Here is a 19,297-nt window from a genome sequence, read left to right as displayed (position 1 = left end):
GTGAGCTCGCAAGAAGTCCACCCCCAGGAGTGGTTGGGCCACGGCGGCCAGTGTGAAGTCCCACGTGAACCACTGGCGCCGAACTGCAACTGCACTGTGCGGGTGCCGTAGGTCCATATCGTGCTGCCGTTTGCGGCCCTCAGGGTGAGTCCTGGCTTCCTCTTGCAGGTGTCATACCCCGTCGGGGGCAAGACGCTGATCTCCACTCCGGTGTCGACCAAGAAGCGGCGTCCTGACTGTTTGTCCCAGACGTACAAGAGGCTGTCCTAGTGGCCAGCCACCATAGTCATTAGCGGTAGCTGGCCCTTGCAGGGCGGGCGACAACGGCGGGCTTTTGTGCCCCACCGCTGGTGGTAGAAACACCACTGTTCACTGGCCTCCTCACTCCTGCCTCTGTGTTGTGTTCACCCCCCCCCCGCCAGGCCTGGTCTGGTCAGCTGTTGGGCGCGTGGCCTGGTAATCTGACCACCGGACGCCACGCTCTCCCTCTTGGCTTTCCACAGCACGTCTGCCCGGGCCACCACCTTCCGGGGGTCGCTGAAATCTGCGTTGGCCAGCAGCAGATGTATGTCCCCGGGCAGTTGCTCTAGGAACGCTTGCTCAAACATGAGGCAGGGCTTGTGTCCGTCAGCCAGGGCCAGCATCTCGTTCATCAATGCTGACGGCAGTCTGTCTCCCAAACCGTCCAGCTGAAGCAGGCGGACACCCCGCTCACGCCGTGAGAGGCCAAAGGTCTCAATGAGCAGCACTTTGAATACTTCACGTTTTCCTTCTTCCGGGGTCGACTGTATGAAATCCGCAACCTGGGTGGCCGTCTCCTGGTCAAGGGCGCTCATCACGTGATAGTAACATGTGGAATCAGAAGATATCTGCCGAATCTGGAACTGGGCTTCTGTTTGGCTAAACCACACGCGTGGTCGCAGCGTCCAGAAAGTCAGCAGTTTTAGCGAAACTGCGTGAACAGATGAAGAGTTGGTCATCTTTGGTCCAAATCCCGTTTGGACCGTCAGGGTCACCAATGTAGCAATGTGCTATACACAATGCTGAAATAACGACATGCAGTCGGTAAGTCGTTTTGAGACTAGTTTATTCAAACTTCGCGGCGCTGGCATTTAAACCCTAGCGCCCGCCCTCTCCGGGCAGAAATGACATCAGAGGTGCATTACCAAAGTCTCCCCCCGCGTGCTGGCTATTTGTGAACCGGTTCGCCTGCGCAGAAAGTGGGTCGCCACAGTTCAATGCTTTTCATTATTTCCTTTATCAGACTAGAGCTGGGGCTCCCAATCTTCTTTATGCCATGGTCCCTGGAGTTCGGTTTTTCAAACTTTGAAATGTTTGATGTTGTTGCATTTCTCTTGATTGCAATATTTCTGAGTTTTTTTTTAATTGGTATTAATTTTGGTTGTTGCTGTCACATATACTGAGGTACAATGAAAGGTTTTGTGTGCCATCCACACAGATCTTGGCAAACGTAATTATATTGGGATAGTAAAAAAAGGAAGGCACAATATAGAATTGCATTTACGAAGACAGTACAGTGCAAGTCGACAGTGCAAGTGTCAAGATGAAGTAGATTAGGAAGTTAAGGGTTCATCTGCTAGCACATGAGAGCTCTAGTGGGATGGAAACTATTTTATATCTGCCTCTTGAGGGAGAGGAAAAGAGGGCATCATTAGGGTGGGAGTGGTTTTGTCGAGGCTGCAGGAAGTGTAGATGGAGTCACTGAAGCGTAAGTTGTTTAGGTGTTAGACTGGGGTATGTTCACAACTCTACAAATCCTTGTAGTCTTGGGCTGCCATACCAAACATCTAGATAGAATGTTTCCTTTAAAAATTGGTAAGATCCATGGAGGATTGCTGTATTTGCTAGCCTTCGGAAAAATAGAGATGTTGATGTGCACTCTTGGCTCTAGTGTTAGTGTTATTTACACCAAGAGACATAAAGGCTTTCAGCCATTCCACCTCAGCACCACTAATATAGACACGACTGTTTCATGAAGACAGTGGCCTGCTCCTTTGTTTTGCAGACATTGAAGCAGATAAATAGGTTCACATTTTCAGATTCAAATGCTGCTGACCATCTCCACAGTAAATTATTCATTGACTTTTTGTTTTCTTGGCTGTTGACTTTTAGCCTATATTCCAAAATTCCTGTTACCTATTTATCTTCTCAACTATTCAAAACATACTGATTGTTGACAAGACACCAATTTGGGAGATTTCCATTTAGATTAACAAATAATTTTGAATTAATTCTTTCCAGAAGCTATTTTTCTAGCCCAGCACTTGATCTACATCTTATTCCAATTATACACTTAAGATAATTTGTCTCTATTCCATAAAGCTCCGTAGTATTTAGGGTGTGTTCAGCCCAGAAGGCTGTACTTCATCAAATGCTATTTTTGTCATTGGTGAAGGTCATACTGCGCTTTTTCCATTTGCATTCAAATTATTTGCAAAACAGAGATGTCTGTTTCTCTTTCCTTTTGTAGGAAGGGTTTTGTTCAATGGATTCTGTATCAGGGATCACATTCAGACACATATTAATTAAATGACTCAACTCTATTCACCGACTTGTATTCCCTTGGTATTGCAACAAAAGCAAACTGCAAAAGGTCATGTGTAGTTCTCTATTATTATGTAAGACTATGTGTATTTAGCTTCCCAATTTTGCGTCATTAATGTGGTTTACACCATTTCAGGACAGATGTTATTGTTTCAATTTGAATTTTAGCTGAATACTTTTGTCTTGTGTTTACAACTGCAGTGGTAGGGTGTGGAAGCAAAAATAATTATCATTAAACAAAAGATTGTGATGTCTTTGAATGCTTAGCGTGTACAGGCTCAAAAATAACTCATAATTAATAAATATTGCTTGCTGAAGAACTTGCCTCATGCCAACGACTTCCTCTTTGTTCATTGCATACATATTATTACAGTGCCAGAAACATTTTAAAATGTGATAAATCTATGAGATCATTGTTTCTTGAAGCCTGAAAGTTAAATACAGCTGGACAGCCAACATCAAGGTGCATGAAAACATGTCATTTTTGAAAATGTTCTATTTGGTCCATGTCCAAATACTTGGGAAAATTCAGCCCGGCTCTGGGTTTTGATGTAGCACTGGCCTCTTTGCTTCATTTTCAGTTGCATGCTAGAAATGTTCCCACGCTCCCAAATTGACGTAAGCAACCTATAGTCCCATTTTGCCCAGACTGCCTGACCTGTGCTGCCCTTTGATTTCCTGTGTATTTTTGTTAATCATGTCAAAGACCAGCAAATGAAACTGCAGATAGAACTACAAAACGGGAAACATGATTCATTATCTACTTGATGAATGCAATTATTTTCTTAATATAATAATTATGGCAAATCTAAAATCCAAGGCCACTGGATTTTGCATTTGAAACTTATGAATTTGTTTAATCTTGAAAACGAGATTATTTAGAGAAATGATTTTCAAACAAGCATTGTCATGTTCACATACTGAATATTTCCATCACCTATCTTCCACTTTTAATTCTGATAAGCAATGCCATTTATTCTCTTGCTACTGAAACAAATTATTTAACTACATTAATCCCCTTATTTGCCTTTATCCTGTTGCCCTTTCCTGTTGTTTACTTGTATTATTTTTATAGTAAATATGATTTTCAATTGTGTATACTGGTGCTTACCTTTGCTAGCTTCAAACATATCTTTTATTTCAAAGGTACATTTAATGTCAGAGAAATGTATACATGTACATCCTGAAATTCTTTTTCTTCACAAACATCCACAAAAATGGAGAAGAGCCCCAAAGAACAAATGACAATTAAATGTTAGAACATCAAAGTCCCCCCGTTCCCCCCCACACATAAACAGCAGCAGAGCAACGATCTCCCCCCCCCCCACCAGCAAAAAAGCATCGATGTCCCCCACCGAGCACACAAGCGTGCAGCAAAGCATCAATGAAGACTCAGACTTGCAGTACCCCAAAGACTATTGATTCACCAGGTAATTCAACATACCACAGGCGCTCTCTCTCTCCCTCTAATAAGGGAAAAAGAGCTGTCCCGATTTCCTAGCGAGAGGGGAGAAGAACTCGGGTCTCTGGGCACACAGCCAACAGCCAGCAGCCAGCTTGCTGCTTTCAGTCTTGTGTCTCCCACATCACAACAATTTCCTGGAGCACCACCGACCTCGAGTCCGCCCACCTCCAGAGCCATGAAATCCCAGAACACTGAAGGCACAGTAGTCTTCGAGGTTGCATTCTTGATATATCAAAGAGTGGCCAGTCATGCGATCCCACAAGCGGGTCCCATTCCTGCAAAGAACCGAAGTCAGTATGTAACTCCAGGTCAGGGGCTTCAAAAGAATCCTGAAAGGGAAAAACAGATATTAAAGATAGAAATAGTGCAGACTTACTTTAACCTGCAGAGGAGAAAAAAATAACCTTATTGCTGAATTATGAAAAGCAGCGAATGCTTTCAAAAATATTTCATATTTTCGTTCTTTGGTCATGTATTGCCAAGTTTTGTACTGTTCACTTTTGACTTTTAACATGTAGTTAGAATTTTTGGTATTTCTTTAAAAAAAATCACTTTTCATCTCTCTTCATTTTTGTCTGCAATAATCATGTGAATGTTTCAATTGTATTATTCTCAATTTCAAGATTTTTATGCTTAATTTTTATAACAATTTCTTATTTTCCTGCTTAGATTCTTTTCTGCGCAATCGGTCCAGCTCTGATCATGAAGCTACAGCAATGATGAAAGCTCAGTTCATGAGCCTCTGGGATGGTCTTGATACAGACTCTAATTGTCAGGTGACTAAATTATTTGATTTTAATGTTACTAGCCCACGTCTGTTTATTATCTCATTGCTTGTTCCGCTCAATCATAGAAGATGTGCTAAATCTTGCACTGTCCTCCTGTTTCATCAGTCCTATGCCCAACTTCATCCCCCAGAGGTTTAAAATGAAGCTCATCATGCTCTTTTAAAGGCATCCTGTAGACTTCTTCCACATTCTTAATGAGTCCACCAGTAGTTCCATTATTGATTAGGTTCAAAAACCACAGGAATCTCACCTCATTGCTCTATTCTCTAACTTGACCAAATTGTTAAACAAAGATAACCTGTGAGTATTTTTGGCCATCCTCCTTGTTTCTTCTTCGAAGCATTCACTATGCACACTAAGTCTCCTTGAGACACAGTTATGTTGAGGGTATGTGACAGTGTAGTGCTTGATTATAAATAATTTGATGACATGTAATTAGGTAGAAATGTATTTTTGCAAACATTCACTACTTGATGTAACTTAGCAATAAAATACTGTTTTCTCTCCTTGTGAGAGTTTACATATTTCTCCTTGATTTGAAAGTATAATGACCCAAGTTTCTGTAATCTTTTGAATAATTTATTAGTATTCATGCTTTTGTTGTGTTATTCTACTGAAGCATCACCTTCCACATTGAGAATAATTCTATATGAACTTCTTTTCCACAATTTAGATTTGATCTGAGATATAACTAAAGATTTGTCAGTAGCTCAATTTTTTTTCACATCTCAAATGTGCTGCTGGTCCAAGGTTATCACTGCTTTTAATAAAATTGACGATGCATTGATGTCCTGTGTCTAGGTAATCGTGATGGGTGCCACTAATAGACCACAAGATCTAGACTCTGCTATTTTGCGAAGGATGCCGACAAGATTTCATATAAATCAGCCTGTAAGTATTGATGTGGGTGTAATTCTGAGAGGTTACTGTTGTTTAATAGTTGTGATTATGACCACATAGTTGAGATGAATGTTTCAGTATGAATTTTTTGAAGTGGTAAGAGAGTGTTAAACTTGCTTGGTTAATCTTAGAAGTGAAGAATCTGTGAAAGGAAACTTCTCAGAAAAGTGTAGTTTTTTATTGTGTCAAACTGTATGAGCTTGCTTTGTTTTCTCCTCGTGTATTATTCCAATCATCTGGATCTAAAGAGTGTCCTAACAAATTGCATTATTTTAAAATTTTGCCTTTTAAATGTCACGAATCTTTGATGGAAAGGATACATGCATCGAGATAGTTACATTAGATAATGAATTTGAGATCTGACCCAAAGTTGTTTGCTAGGATTAAATTTACAGGCTTTTCGACTCAGACCCAAAGTCCTTGTTCAAGTTTTAAAGCGGCAGCATTGCGTGTATCCCTGCCACCCCTCACCTCACCTTCTTACTCTTGACTCCTCACTGTTTTTTTTTCCCTCCAGTTCTAATGAAAGGTCTCGGCCCAGAACATCAACTGTACTCTTCTCCAAAGATGTTACCTGGTCTGCTGAGCTCCTCCAGCATTTTGTGTGTGTTGCTTGGATTTTCAGCATCTGCAGATTTTCTCGTTTGGCATTGCTTATATCGTTAGCAAAAGATGTGCCTTATTGTTTTTCTTTACTATTAGGACAGGTATCTGGTTAGGAAAGGTATAGAGATATACAGTGTCTTAAAAAAATTATTCAGCTCTCACAACTTTTCACATTTTACTGCCTCATTTTCTAAATTTAAAATATATTGAATAGGATTTTTAAGCTGATGTACAAAACACTGTGCATTATGTCAAATCAAAAGAAAATTTCCAGAATCTTCAAAATAATTTACTAAAATTTAAAAAACAAAATTGAGGCTGAAAAAGTTTTGATCCCCTTTGTAATTACTATGCCAACTTTCCTTGGGTGTAATACTATATTATCTTACTAACTCACCTGATTTGTTGATGTAGAAAATTGGAGGATCCCCTCGCTCTGTAAGGTCTAACAATATGGTAGATTTTCAACAGACCAAACCAAAATGAAGAGAGCAGAGCATTCAAGGCAAGTCAGGTAAATGAGAAACACAAATTTGGAGAAGAGAACAAGACCAACTCAAGGGCACTGAACGTACATTGGAGCTTAGTGCAGTCCATTGTGGAAAATATATGAAACCACAGCCACACTGCCTAGGTCAGGGCATCCCTCTAAACATAGTTACTGGAGAAGAATGGCACTTGTAAGAGAAGCTACTATGATGCCAACAGTCACTCTGGGTGAGCTGCAGAAATCAGTGGCTGCAACTGGAGATGAAGTTCATGGCTCCACATCTCTAAGGCCTTGCACAAAATGGGTATTTATGGAAGAGTGGCTTTAAAAAAAAGTGTATTTTGCTCGTTAAAGGCTTAGCAAAGCATCATTTAGAAGATGCTGTAAAGATGTGGAAGAGAGTCTTGTGGTTGGATGAAACTAAACTGGAACTTTTTGGTCACAACACCAAGTGTTACATGTAGTATAGATGTAATACTGTGCATCAGCCTTGTAACACAGTCCCTACCGTAAAGTATGGTGGCAGTGGCATCATGCTGTAGAGATGCTTTCCAGCAGCAGGGACTGGAAATCTGGTCAGGATTGATGGGGAAATTCAATGCTGCTAAATGCAGAGAGATCCTGGATTTTAAAAGATACGTGCTGGCCGCTACCAGAAAGCTTAAACCGGGGGGAAGTTCACCTTTCAGCAGGGCAATGACCCAAAGCAAAGACTGCCAGAACAACCATGGAGTGGTTTCAAATTACGAAAATTGACGCCCTTGTGTGGTCCAGTCAGAGTTCTGATTTTAATTCAATCTAACACCTCTGGCAAGATTGCTGTCCACTGCCGCTTCCCAACTAACCTGGAGGAATAGGCAAATCCAGCTCCATCACACTGTGCAAAGCTAATCGAGACTTGTCCAAAAAGATTACTGCTGTAATAACTGTGAGAGGTGGTTTAACTAAGTATTGAGCAAAGGGGAATGTATACTTTTCAACTGCTGATATTTCAGTTTTTGAATTTTTAGTTTTTCAAACTTCAGTTTTCCCTTTTTTGGGGGTCTTTTGTGAAAAAAAGGAGCATGTGATCCACAAATAAAAATTCTCAGTTAAATTTTGTCAAAATCCATAGTTGTAATACTCATGTATGTGAACGAAGAGTTGGGGGCTGAATACTTTTATAAGGTACTTTATTGGCTGAGCAAGACAAAGGGGATTAGATTAGGTTGGCACTTTGACGTTCATGGATAAGAGTTGTGTTGAAGTTCCTGGTTCCAATCTGTATAACTCCGACTCTTGACATGAGTCTGCGGGATTGATGACTGGCTACATTGGAAAGTGCATTGAGGACATTACTGGGATTAAATACTACACTGCCAGGGCAAACCAGGAACCAGGGATTGGGATGCTTCCTTCAGATCGGGGGACAGGACAACTCTAAAGTCAGCAAGAGCCATGCTCTCACATCAGGAAGGCAAGGTGTGAGTACGCACAGAAAATCCTTTATGATGCCAGGGACACAAGCCACGTGATAAGGTATACAATTCATAACCAATTACAAGTCCGCCCTGCATGTCAACGACAGCCTTTGCCTCCCTTGATAGGCTGAATGCTCCTTGTACATGATTTGATCAATTGAATGATATGACATCAAGGAAAGCACCTTCTCTTCCTGAGGAACAAGCACAGTCTGGGCGCAGCCAAATTGAGGGGAACCCTAGCCAGGGTAAACCCATGCAAATTTGCAGAACCAGGCCACATCCCTGGTCAGGTGTTGAGGGATGGTGCGGCCCAGCTAACAGAGGCCTTAATGGACATCTTTAATATCTCTCTGAAACAGTTCACTTTTCCTGCAGGGTTCAAGGAAGCCACCATCATTCTAGTACCCAAGAGAGCTACAATAACTGGTCTAAATGATTGTTTACCACCCAGTGCCACTGGGTGGTAAAAAATCGTGAGGAAGAAAAAATCTGCAGGTGCTGGAAGTCCAAGCAACACACACACACAACAATCATGAAGTGCTTTGAGTGACTGGTAATGTGTCATATAAAATCCCACCTTTCAGCTACATTGGATACTTTACAGTTCACCTATCTTTCAAATGGGTCCACTTATGATGCCATTGCCTCAGCCCTCCACTCTGTCCTGTCCCACCTAAAAAAACAATGCCTCATGAGTCAGGGTGTTAATTGACTTCAGCTTGGCATTTAACACCATCATCCCTCAGAGGCTGGTCAGTAAACTGGCCTTGTTGGGATTTAACACCTCTCTCTGTAACTGGATTTTGGACTTCTTGATAGAAAGACCTCAGTCAGTCCAAGTTGGCAGCAGTGATGAGTCAGCATGTAGATAGGCTTGTCAAATGGTGTGAGAACAACAACCTGAGTCTCAATGTGGACAAGACAAAAGAGATGATTCTGGACTTAAGGAAGGCACAGGTCGATCACTCTCCATTGTATCTCAATGGCTCTGTGGTGGAGAGAGTGAAGAGCAGAATGTTCCTTGGAGTGTACATAACAGATGATCTAACCTGGACCCACAACAGCTCCTCACTAGTCAAGAAGGTACAGCAGCATCTACGCTTTCTGAGGAGATTGAGGTGTGCAAGGCTCTCCTTTCCCATTCTTATCAGATTTCTATATGAGCACCATCAAGAGTGTCCTGTCCGGCTGCACCATTGTGTGGTATGGAAGCTGCAAGGCATTGGATCACAAGACCCTATGGAGGATAGTAAATTCGCTGAGAGGATCATTGTGTTGCCCTCTTCCCCACCCCTCCCCCTTCCCCATTTGTGACATTTACTGGGAATGTTGCAGGAAAAGGGAGCAAAGCATTGTTGAGGACTCATTACCCATCCCACAATCTCTTTAACCCACTACCGTCAGAAAGGAGAAACAGAAGCATCAGGACTAGGACTGCCAGATTGGGTAGCACCTTCTTCCCTCAGGCCGTGAGACTAATGAATACCTTGCCACTACTTTAATATTTTGGTGTATGTACTGCATATGATATAATGTGGGTGTGCCGGTCTGGAGGAACGTTGTTTCATTTGGTTGTATATATGTACAATCAGATGACAATAAGTTTGAACTTGAACTCTATGAATCTAATACATTGTAAATGTTCGAATTGGTGTGGATCAATGAAATAATTCTGATGTAAATTTGGTTTCCTATGCCACATGCTTGGTTTGCAAGGACATATGTTATTATATATGTAGTTTCTCCTTAAAAATTATCATGCAACAGCTTTTAGAAATCTTACATAAGCATAATTTTTTTTTAAAAAGCTGTAGTCTTATGTTAATAATTTAAATGCTGAAACTCAATTGGATATGTTTGTGTCAATTATTGTAAAGATTGAATGTGTCACCTAGGTAAGGCACATAAACAAACAGAAAAAGCAATTTTGCTTGAAAGCTTCAGGATTCTTAATAAAAGTCTGCACTAAATTCAACAATCTCCCATGTCCCGTTACAACAAAGGAAAATTATATCAAAGCACATTGTTTGCATTTTTATCACTTATCGAACGATAAGGACTGATAGCAGATTATGTTAAGGTTAGTGAGGGACTCACAGAAGATGTGGTTAAACCAGTAATGTGAAAGCTATGTAGTGTAGCGATAATATGAACTTTATAACATTTAAATTAAGAAAACGACAAGATACAGTAGTGCAGAACACAAAATGATAGAGGAAGTCAGCAGGTCATGCAGCATCTATGGAGGGGAATTAAGCAGTCAATGTTTCAGGCCAAGATCTTTCATCAAAAAATAACTAATGTAAATAGGGCATAGGATGTTGACTAGGTGTGGTGAAAGATGGCATGGAACTGCAAAAGGTCATTAGGCTGTACTGAAGAATAAAAACTATTAAGTGATGGTAAAGTAAAACATCACTCTGTGAACTAGGCATTGTTGAGAAATCAGCATCAATTGATTTTAATTGCTCAAGTACCATTAACCATGTTTCTCAAGAGTCTGGTCACATGTATGCAAGGATAACAGGTTTCCTTCCTTCCGTGATTTTCAGAGCAGTTATGTTTTATTAATAACAGTCAATTTAAAATTCTTCATTTACTGAGGTGCAGTTGAAAATGGTATCTTTAGTTCATTGGATCTAGATCTCTAGATTTCTCGTCAATTACCGTAACCATTGTATTCCCAGTAGACTTATGCTTGAACTACGTGGTGGAATGCCCACATGATGGATTGAGTCAAGCAGCTACTTTGGTTTGCATGATTTCAGTATTTTAGTAGTACCTTCTGTCATATATTGATAAATACTCTAAATTTTATCTTTGTTTTACAGAATATCAAGCAACGAGAATTAATCCTGGCTTTAATTCTACTAAATGAAAAGGTACCTGACTTGTATGAAAAGAAATTACAATTGAATTCTGTTCTAATTTTATTTCTAATTTAGTGATACAGCCCTTCAAGCCATGATGCCCCAGCAACCCCATATTCCTGATTAACCCTAACCTAATCACAGGCAATTTACAATGACTGTTGAAACTGCCAATACATCTTTGGACTTGTGAGAGGAAAGCGGAGCATCCGGGGAAAACCCACACATTCTACAGTGAGGACGTAGAGACTCCTCACAGAACGGTGCTGGAATTCAACTCTGAAATGCCCCAAGCTGTAATAGCATCGAGCTAATCACTATACTACCCTGGTGTCCAAATGTTGGATTGCCAAATCTTTACCAAATTTGGCTTGAGATTTTGTTTCTGAGATAATGTATCAGATTAGATATAATAATCAGTATCTTCACACTACTCACAAATTTGCTATTTTCATAGATGTTGCGGGTTTTTCCTTTTAAAACTAAAAACAAATAAGGTTTCTGTTTTTTTTAAAGTGGGGCCGGTATTTGACATAAGTGCAAACTCAATACAAAACAAAGCTTTGCTGTTGTATATTTTATTAACATGGATGCCTGTTTCTGATGCTGGTAAATGGTAATTCATGATGTCATTGAATACCAGGCATCGGTATGAACATTGCTGTTTCTCGCTGATCTGTTTCCACACTGTGCTGGGTTCTGGGAGCTCAGAACTGAGCCTTACTAAAAATAGGCTTATTTTTGTCCATTTGTTCAGCTAAAGTTGAGAATTCAATGTTGGGTAATGGACAGGAATGTAGAGTAACGTGGTCTGATTTTCCTCCGTTCCTTGTCAGGTTCTCTTCATGTAGTTCCCGTTATTATATCTTTAAAAACCATTCTCTAAATATTATGATGTATTCTAGCCTTGAAAGTGCATTGTTTCTTTAGTGGATCCATAATAGCACAAGACCACCATATTTCATCAATGCTTTACTTGTTTGGCATTCCTCAGTGATTTAATATACTGCAAATATATTATGGTCTTGTTCATCGTTGCCAGTTTTTTTTTTAATGTTGCGAACTTGGTTTAGATTGCTTGCACACTTGACCTTTGCAACACTTATGTTCATATAAAATCTACTGAGGTTTGGTTTGTGTATTAATCTTTATTTTGACTGTTGTTGGTTCCTTTCTTCTCCCTGTATGTGAAGAAGTTTCAAGCATCTACTTGGAATCTCTAACATGTTTGGTATGGGTTGTAAGGTTGCTTTGGGCTGGTAGCTTAGATGGATTTCTGCCGCACTTCATTATGACAACTTTGTCATATGAACTTTGTTCGTTATGACAACTTTGGGCTGCCTCTGACATACTAGTATTTTATTAACATATTATTATTATTATTAAGGCATTTTTTAGAATTTAAAGTGTCTTAAGTATATTCCTTTGTTTCTTAATAGGTGGACAATTACGTGAACTTAAGTGAAATTGCTAAGGAAACTCATGGCTTTTCAGGGAGTGATCTCAAAGAACTCTGTAGAGATGCAGCCATGTTCTGTGTCCGAGATTATGTAAATGGCTCTGAAGAGGAGGAAAGGTTTGTAAAAAAAAACTTAAAACCTGGATCTTCTTTCAGGTGCAGTTTTTGCACTGTGATGACTGATTGGATGTAGATTCGCAATCAAGTGGCAACAGAGATTGGATTTTAAAAGGTTTTGTTTATGGAGGTGGTTGTCAGCACTGTAGTCTTAAGTTATGAACAATATCACAAAGGTGTACAAGATGAGAAGAGGCATAGATTGAGAGGATAGCCAGACTTTTTCCCAGGGTAGAAATGGCTAACACAAGGGAGCATAATATTAAGTGATTGGAGGAAGGTATGGATGGTGGGGGGGGGGGGTACCAGAAGTATGTTTTTTTTACTGAGAGTGGTGGATGGGTGGAACACTGCCACGGTAGAGGTAGATGCAGATACAAAGGGGCATTTAAGACTCTCTTAGAACAGCACATTTATGATAGAAAAATGGATGGAAATGCTTGGATTGATATTAGTGAGGGCACAGTATTGTTGATTGAAGGGCCTGTGGTCTATGTTCTAATATCATGCTGCGTCTGCAACCACACTATTGAAACAGCAGGTTCTGCAGTGCAAATAAAACTGGTCTTTAAGATAGTGAATTAATCATATTTTTAAGTTTTTTTTGAATGCTTGACAGCTTATTTAATTTCTTGATAAGTATATTTCATAACTTGTCAGTTACCCAGGGACATTCTTGGGGTTTGAAACTGATTTTTCATTTTTTATTCTCTACTTTTTGCCTCTTTCCTTTGTTTGTATTTGTTTCTTTGTTTTCTGTTCTTTCTAATTGTCTTTGACCCTCTTCCCCTCCCGCCTCCCCCAATGAACTGGCCACTGAGTATGCGTTCATGGTGTTCTGCTGCTGTAGCACATCCACTTCAGGGTTCAACATGTGCATACAGAGATGCTCTTCTGCACACTGCATGATTATTTGCATTACTGTCCCCTTCCTGTCAGCTGGAACCAGTCTGGTTATTCTCCTTTGACCTCTTTCATTAACAAGGTTTTTGGCACACAGAACAGCTGCTCACTGGATGTTTATTGTTCTTCACACATTCTCTGTAAATTCTAGAGACTGGTGTGTGTGAAAATCCCAGAACAGCAGTTTCTGAGATACACAAACCACTTTGCACGGCACCAACAATCATTTCACAGTCAAAGTCACTCAGATCACATTTCTTCCCCACTCTGATGTTTGGTCTGAACAGCAACTGAACTTTTTGAACATGTCGGTGTGGTTTTTTGCATTGAGTTGCTGCCACATGAGTAGATAGTTGTATTAACAAGCAGGCTTACTGAACAAAGTTGTCAAAACCTTGTGAAATCCCTTGGTTTCCTTAACTGCTTAAGTCTAGGGAAGGTACTCTCCAGTCCCGTCAAAATCGTGAGATTGAGACTGCTTTCCCACCCCAAAGCCGGTTTGTGTGAATGTGTGTAACTTGCTACCCTGTAACAAATTAGTGCCACAAAGTAACAGATGGTATTCCACATACGATTCAAAGATATTTATGAATCTTAATTAAAGGGTTAGATAAAGAAAAACAAAAAGAAAAGGGCTCATTTTAATTAAAGCATCAAATGTGCACAGTTTGGAGCTCAAAGTTTCATCATATTCACCTTTCTTCGATCAATCTCGCCCCTGGCTTAGTCAAATCACAGTCTCCTCCAGGTTGAAACCTATGACCTCTTCTCTTCAGTGTCTTCTCTCTTCATCTTCCGCTGAACAAAAGCCCCAAGCCCAACTTTAGTGTCCCTCACCAGAGAAACCTCCTTCTGCTCTACCATCTTATTTGGATGGCACACATTTCTCCTCATCCCTTATCTTCATCAATAATCCAAACAGACTGAAAACAGAACAGACTGCTCTTACAGAACTAATAAATGAAATACATAAGGCATAACAGTAAAAAATGAAACAAGGTATTACACTCTCTCCCCATCGATAGTCATGTCCTCATGACTTTGAAATAATTTGTCAATCCATATTAATAACACCATTTTCAAAGGAATTTTATGATGTCAGAACCTCCAATCCATCTGTAAATAGTTGTGACATATCTCACTAGGAGGACAGTCATAGCATTCTGTTCCCCTGGCCAGCCTAACTGGGGGTCTTCTGACTCCTTGAGAACTCCTTACCCCATTATCTACTTCTTCAGTGTCAGACACTCCTTGGGATACATCTGGTCTACATGACAAGGCCTTCCCCGGTCTGTCACTCATGCCTTCCTGCAACTTGAACCTCTGCCTGCTGGCTGAGCTCAGCTTCAGCCCCGGTTACTTTAGAGCCCAGCCCCCCTTCATGGTCCAGCTACAAGCTTCCATGCCCACTGCTAGTCCCCCTGTTTCTCCTGCCTCAGCATGAGAAGGGTTGGGAATCTCTTCTTCAATTAGTGGGGTGTTGGCGAAAGGCAGCATATACCACACCCCCATTTCTTCATCCTCCAAGTCCGTGTCCCACTCAGGGTTTGGGAAAGGTTTAATCCTTCCTGCTGCTGGTCCTTCAGTCTCTTCACATCGCCGTGGAATCCTCTTACTAGGTGTAGGGAGCAGGTCAGCCTCTAGGTCAACACGCACCTCTTGACCCAGAGGCAGAAGGTAGTTCCAATGAAGAATCTTGACAGGCCCATTCCCATCCTCTGGTTTCACCTGGAAAACCGGTAGGTTTGGCATCTGACTCTCCACCACATGGGGCGTAGCCACCCAGTGGTCAGCCAAGTTATGCTTCCCAGGCAGCCCCAGATTCTTTGAGGACTCGGTTTCCCAGCACAAGTTGGGAGAACCTAACCTTTTGATCATACCTCCTCTTATTTCCTTGATTCTGCTTGGTAGCTGCAACCCCGGCTAATTCATAAGCCTTTTTCAGCTCCCTTCTCATATCAGACACATATTTCAGATATGTCTTTGGTGGTAGATCTTCCTCACCAGTCCCAAAACAAAGGTCAACAGGCAACCTCGCCTCGTGTCCAAACATCAGATAATATGGCGAGTACCCAGTAGCTTCATTTTGTGTACAGTTGTGTCGTTGGCCCAGATGTTCAATAGGTTGACTCCTCTTGTTCTTTTTGCTGATCTCCAAGGTTCCAAACATGTATAGTAAGGTCCGATTAAACCTCTTGGGCTGGGAATCACCTTGCGGGGAATAAGGCGTAGTCCTCGACTTCTCGACTCCAAGCATGCTCAGTAGTTCATGTATGAGTCTACTCTCAATCTCGTTCGTGATCACTATGTGTCCACCTGGGGAGCCCATAGTAAATGAAATAATTCTCCCATAACACTTTCGCCACTGTGGACACCCTCTGGTAGGGAAGGCTTGCGCATATCTGGTGTATTCGTAATGACCAAGACATTCACCATGTTGCTCGCATCTGGCTCCGTTGGCAGGAAATCCATGCACACTAGGTCAAGTGGCCCTGCACTCTGCAAGGGGGACAATGGAGCTGCCCTCGCAAACAGCGTCTTCCTCCGTATACATTGAATGCACGACTTGCAGTACTCTTCAACCTCTGGCTTCACCCGGGGCCAGTAGAACTGATCTCTGACCAATCCATAGGTCTTGCCAACCCCCAAATGGCCAGAATCATCAAGAAGTTGCTTTAACACAATCCTCCAATACTTCTCAGACAGATCCAGCTGAGAACACCGAGGCCAGTCCAGAGGCAACGTGACCCAATATAGAATCTGGTTCCTCAACTCCAGTCTGGTCCATTCTCTCAGTAATTGAGACACCACAGCCTGTTCCGTCCTGTCTGCTTGGGCCTTTTTCAACCGCTGATCAAACGGTGCCAATGCCCAGGTCACCTCGTTGAGCAGCTGCCTCTTCCACAGGACTCCATGCTGGCAACTGGTTTGTTTTCAAAGCAGTCAGGTTGCAGTAAGCTTTTGGAATGGCACCATCAGAACCTCCCAAATGATCTACCGCTCGATCCTGCCCTCATCTTTCCTCTGCCTTCACCGTGATGGAAAGCTGGCACATGGCTTTCACTCCAGGGTCAGGGACACTCTCCCACTCTCCCTCCCTGTCCAGCCCATCATGCACGCATTGGGACAACGCGTCATCATCAATGCTCCTACTTCCTGGCTGGTACTTCAGGCTGAAATCATATGTGGTTGAGAATTGTAATTGTCATGGATGTGGAGGAGCTGATCCTTCCAATGCTGGTAGCAAGTAAAACTACAGCAACTTCACTTCCTCCCACTGATTTTGTTCCTCTTGTTCTGTCAGTAGCGCCTGCTTGCAAACACAATACAAGAGACATTCACAGACATCTAATATCCTTTTAGTGATTGACAGATCAAATAATTATTGTGCATTTCTTAAAAACAAATACAATAAAATTCCTTCATTTCTACTATTTTTATCAGGAGCACTGCATACGCAGGGCTCTTAGTATTATTAAGGATCTCACCAATCCATCTAGCATTCTTTTTGACATTCTGCCATCAGGCAGGAGACTACGATGCATCAAGTTAAGGTCAGTCAGAATGGGAAACAGCTTCTTCTCTCAAGCCATTAGGCCTCTGTACTCCCTGCAGCATCGCATTCAAAGTGTCACTGGTTAATCTGTTCTATACCTTAGAATATTTAATTTACGCACTTCAGTCTATTTATGCATGATTCATCTGTAGATTCTATCCTTACTTTCATAAGTCATTGTGTGTTATGTGTACTACTGTGCTTTATACTCTGGCTTGAATAAATGTTGTCTTCTAGTATACATGTATCTAGTTAAATAACAATAATCTTGACTTCACTTTACTTACTTACCTGTACTTATTTATACTGTTTCACATTTGTTTCCAAAATGGAACACAACATAACCAGGTAGACAACTCCATTTTGGCTTTCAAATGTGGCTGGTCTCATCCTATTATTTTACACATTTAGTCTGATAGATTCTGCAAAGCTCATTCAAATTTTTAAAAAAGTTATTTGTTTTAATAGTGCTAAGGAGAAGATTCGACCCATCAAGCAACAAGATCTTCAGAAGGCAATAGAAAAGTTGCGGAAGTCTAAAGAAGCTACTGTTTCAAATGGTTTGCTGCACGTCAGTGTAGACTGAGGATAACCTCAAGCTCAGTTGGAAGGTCAATCTGGGCTATATGGGCTTAATGACTTGCTGAATGACGGCTCCTCCTTGCTCACTGCAAGAGCTGCATTTGAAGAAAGAAGAGGGATTTTTTTCCCTCAAAAAATATTCCATTTCTGTGAATGTAACACCACCTATCAAATATGTAAACTGAACTCAGCAATTCCTCTGGTTCATCTTCAAAGAAAACTTTATACCAAATTTTTAGTGTAATTTTTATTCACTGGATTGTACCGATAGATACGATAGGATTTTCTGTAGTTGGTTCCATTTGTGAATATATTAGTAGCATTGTCCAAGATGTAAAATGAAAAGAGTACTGCTTGAATAGTCCAAATGCCAGAAAAAATTTTAGTGATCTTTAAGGCAGGTGAGACGACTGACTGGATCTCACTGCAACCTAGAGCTATTATTGATGATGAATTGGATTAATTGTGGAGTCCTAGAAATGGATTGAAATTTATGTGAAGAAGCTATTCAGAGCAGTTTTCGTTGACTTTTGGTTGAACATTAGTCATGATTGTTAAGTTAATTAAAGATAAAAGCAGCTTATGCTTTTTAAATGTATTTTTTATTTTATGGGTCAAGGTAAATAAATGTCTGAAGTCTATAATGTTTTATCTTTTTTATTTGCTTTGAAAAATGTAAGCTGTTAATTGTACAGACTGCTATCTTTGCTAATAATTTTGAACAATTCAATATATGCATTCAATTTTGGTTTCTTACCAAAAAATTCTGAACTTTATAAGATGTGTGGGTCAGTGCACAATAATTTTTATGAAGAATGGCTTAAAATTGGAAGCTTCATTTGAACAGAAAAATAACTGAAGCTTTTAAAACAAATTAATGAAAAATTGAGTTCATAATTTGGCTAATTGAATGAAGGCGATGTTCACAAGAACTTCTTTTAACATAAGGGTAGTTAATGGTCTGCCTATATCTTTTTAAGAAGTGTTTTATGTATAATGCATTTGGGGAATAAAAACCAAAAAGGTGGAGGTAAAACAGAGAAATAAATGCATTTACAGTAGATCCAATTGAGGACTTTATATCAATACAAGATTAATGTGATTACAATGTTTAATAAAATTGGCATCAGTACATTTACTAATCAATGTTAAATTAAAGTTTCATTTACAGATGTAGAACTTTCTCTGATTTCAGTGTTCATGTTTTTTGTTATCTCATGTTCACACATTCAATCATCCAGTTGTCTGCTTTAAAGCTTATATTTCAATCCTGAGGATTCTTTTAATAGCCTTGGTAATTGTGATATTTATTATATTGCTGGCCATTTCTAATCTGGCTCTTACATGTCCCTTCTGACTGTCTATTAGAGGAAATAACTAGTTCTGTGTATAAGTAGCTTAAAAGACTATTTAGAGATACACCACAAACAGGTCCTTCTGGCCCAACAACCTGCACTACCAGCAACCTACCTTTTTCACACCGGCCTAATTACAGAATCATTTACAATGACCATTTAACCTAATAACTGGTAC

The 19,297-nt window shown here is 40.5% G+C and overlaps 1 protein-coding gene across 3 annotated transcripts in view; it reads left to right on the top strand.

Moving 5' to 3' along the window:
- atad1b (ATPase family AAA domain containing 1b) overlaps window positions 1–18,953 on the top strand; it is a 50,602-nt gene extending 31,649 nt beyond the window's left edge. For all 3 annotated transcript variants that reach the window (XM_059947462.1, XM_059947460.1, XM_059947461.1), the window contains exons 6-10: window positions 4,700–4,806; window positions 5,620–5,709; window positions 11,109–11,159; window positions 12,587–12,723; window positions 17,651–18,953. In XM_059947462.1, coding sequence (XP_059803445.1) covers window positions 4,700–4,806; window positions 5,620–5,709; window positions 11,109–11,159; window positions 12,587–12,723; window positions 17,651–17,768 — 503 coding nt within the window. In that variant the 3' untranslated portion in view covers window positions 17,769–18,953. The remainder of the gene's footprint in view (window positions 1–4,699; window positions 4,807–5,619; window positions 5,710–11,108; window positions 11,160–12,586; window positions 12,724–17,650) is intronic.
- The last annotated feature ends 344 nt before the right edge of the window (window positions 18,954–19,297 follow it).

Source organism: Hypanus sabinus, chromosome 22 (genome assembly GCF_030144855.1).
Source record: "Hypanus sabinus isolate sHypSab1 chromosome 22, sHypSab1.hap1, whole genome shotgun sequence".
In the NCBI taxonomy this organism is placed as follows: domain Eukaryota; kingdom Metazoa; phylum Chordata; class Chondrichthyes; order Myliobatiformes; family Dasyatidae; genus Hypanus; species Hypanus sabinus.
Note: the sequence above shows the minus strand (reverse complement) of the source record. Positions and strands in the feature narration are given on the sequence as shown.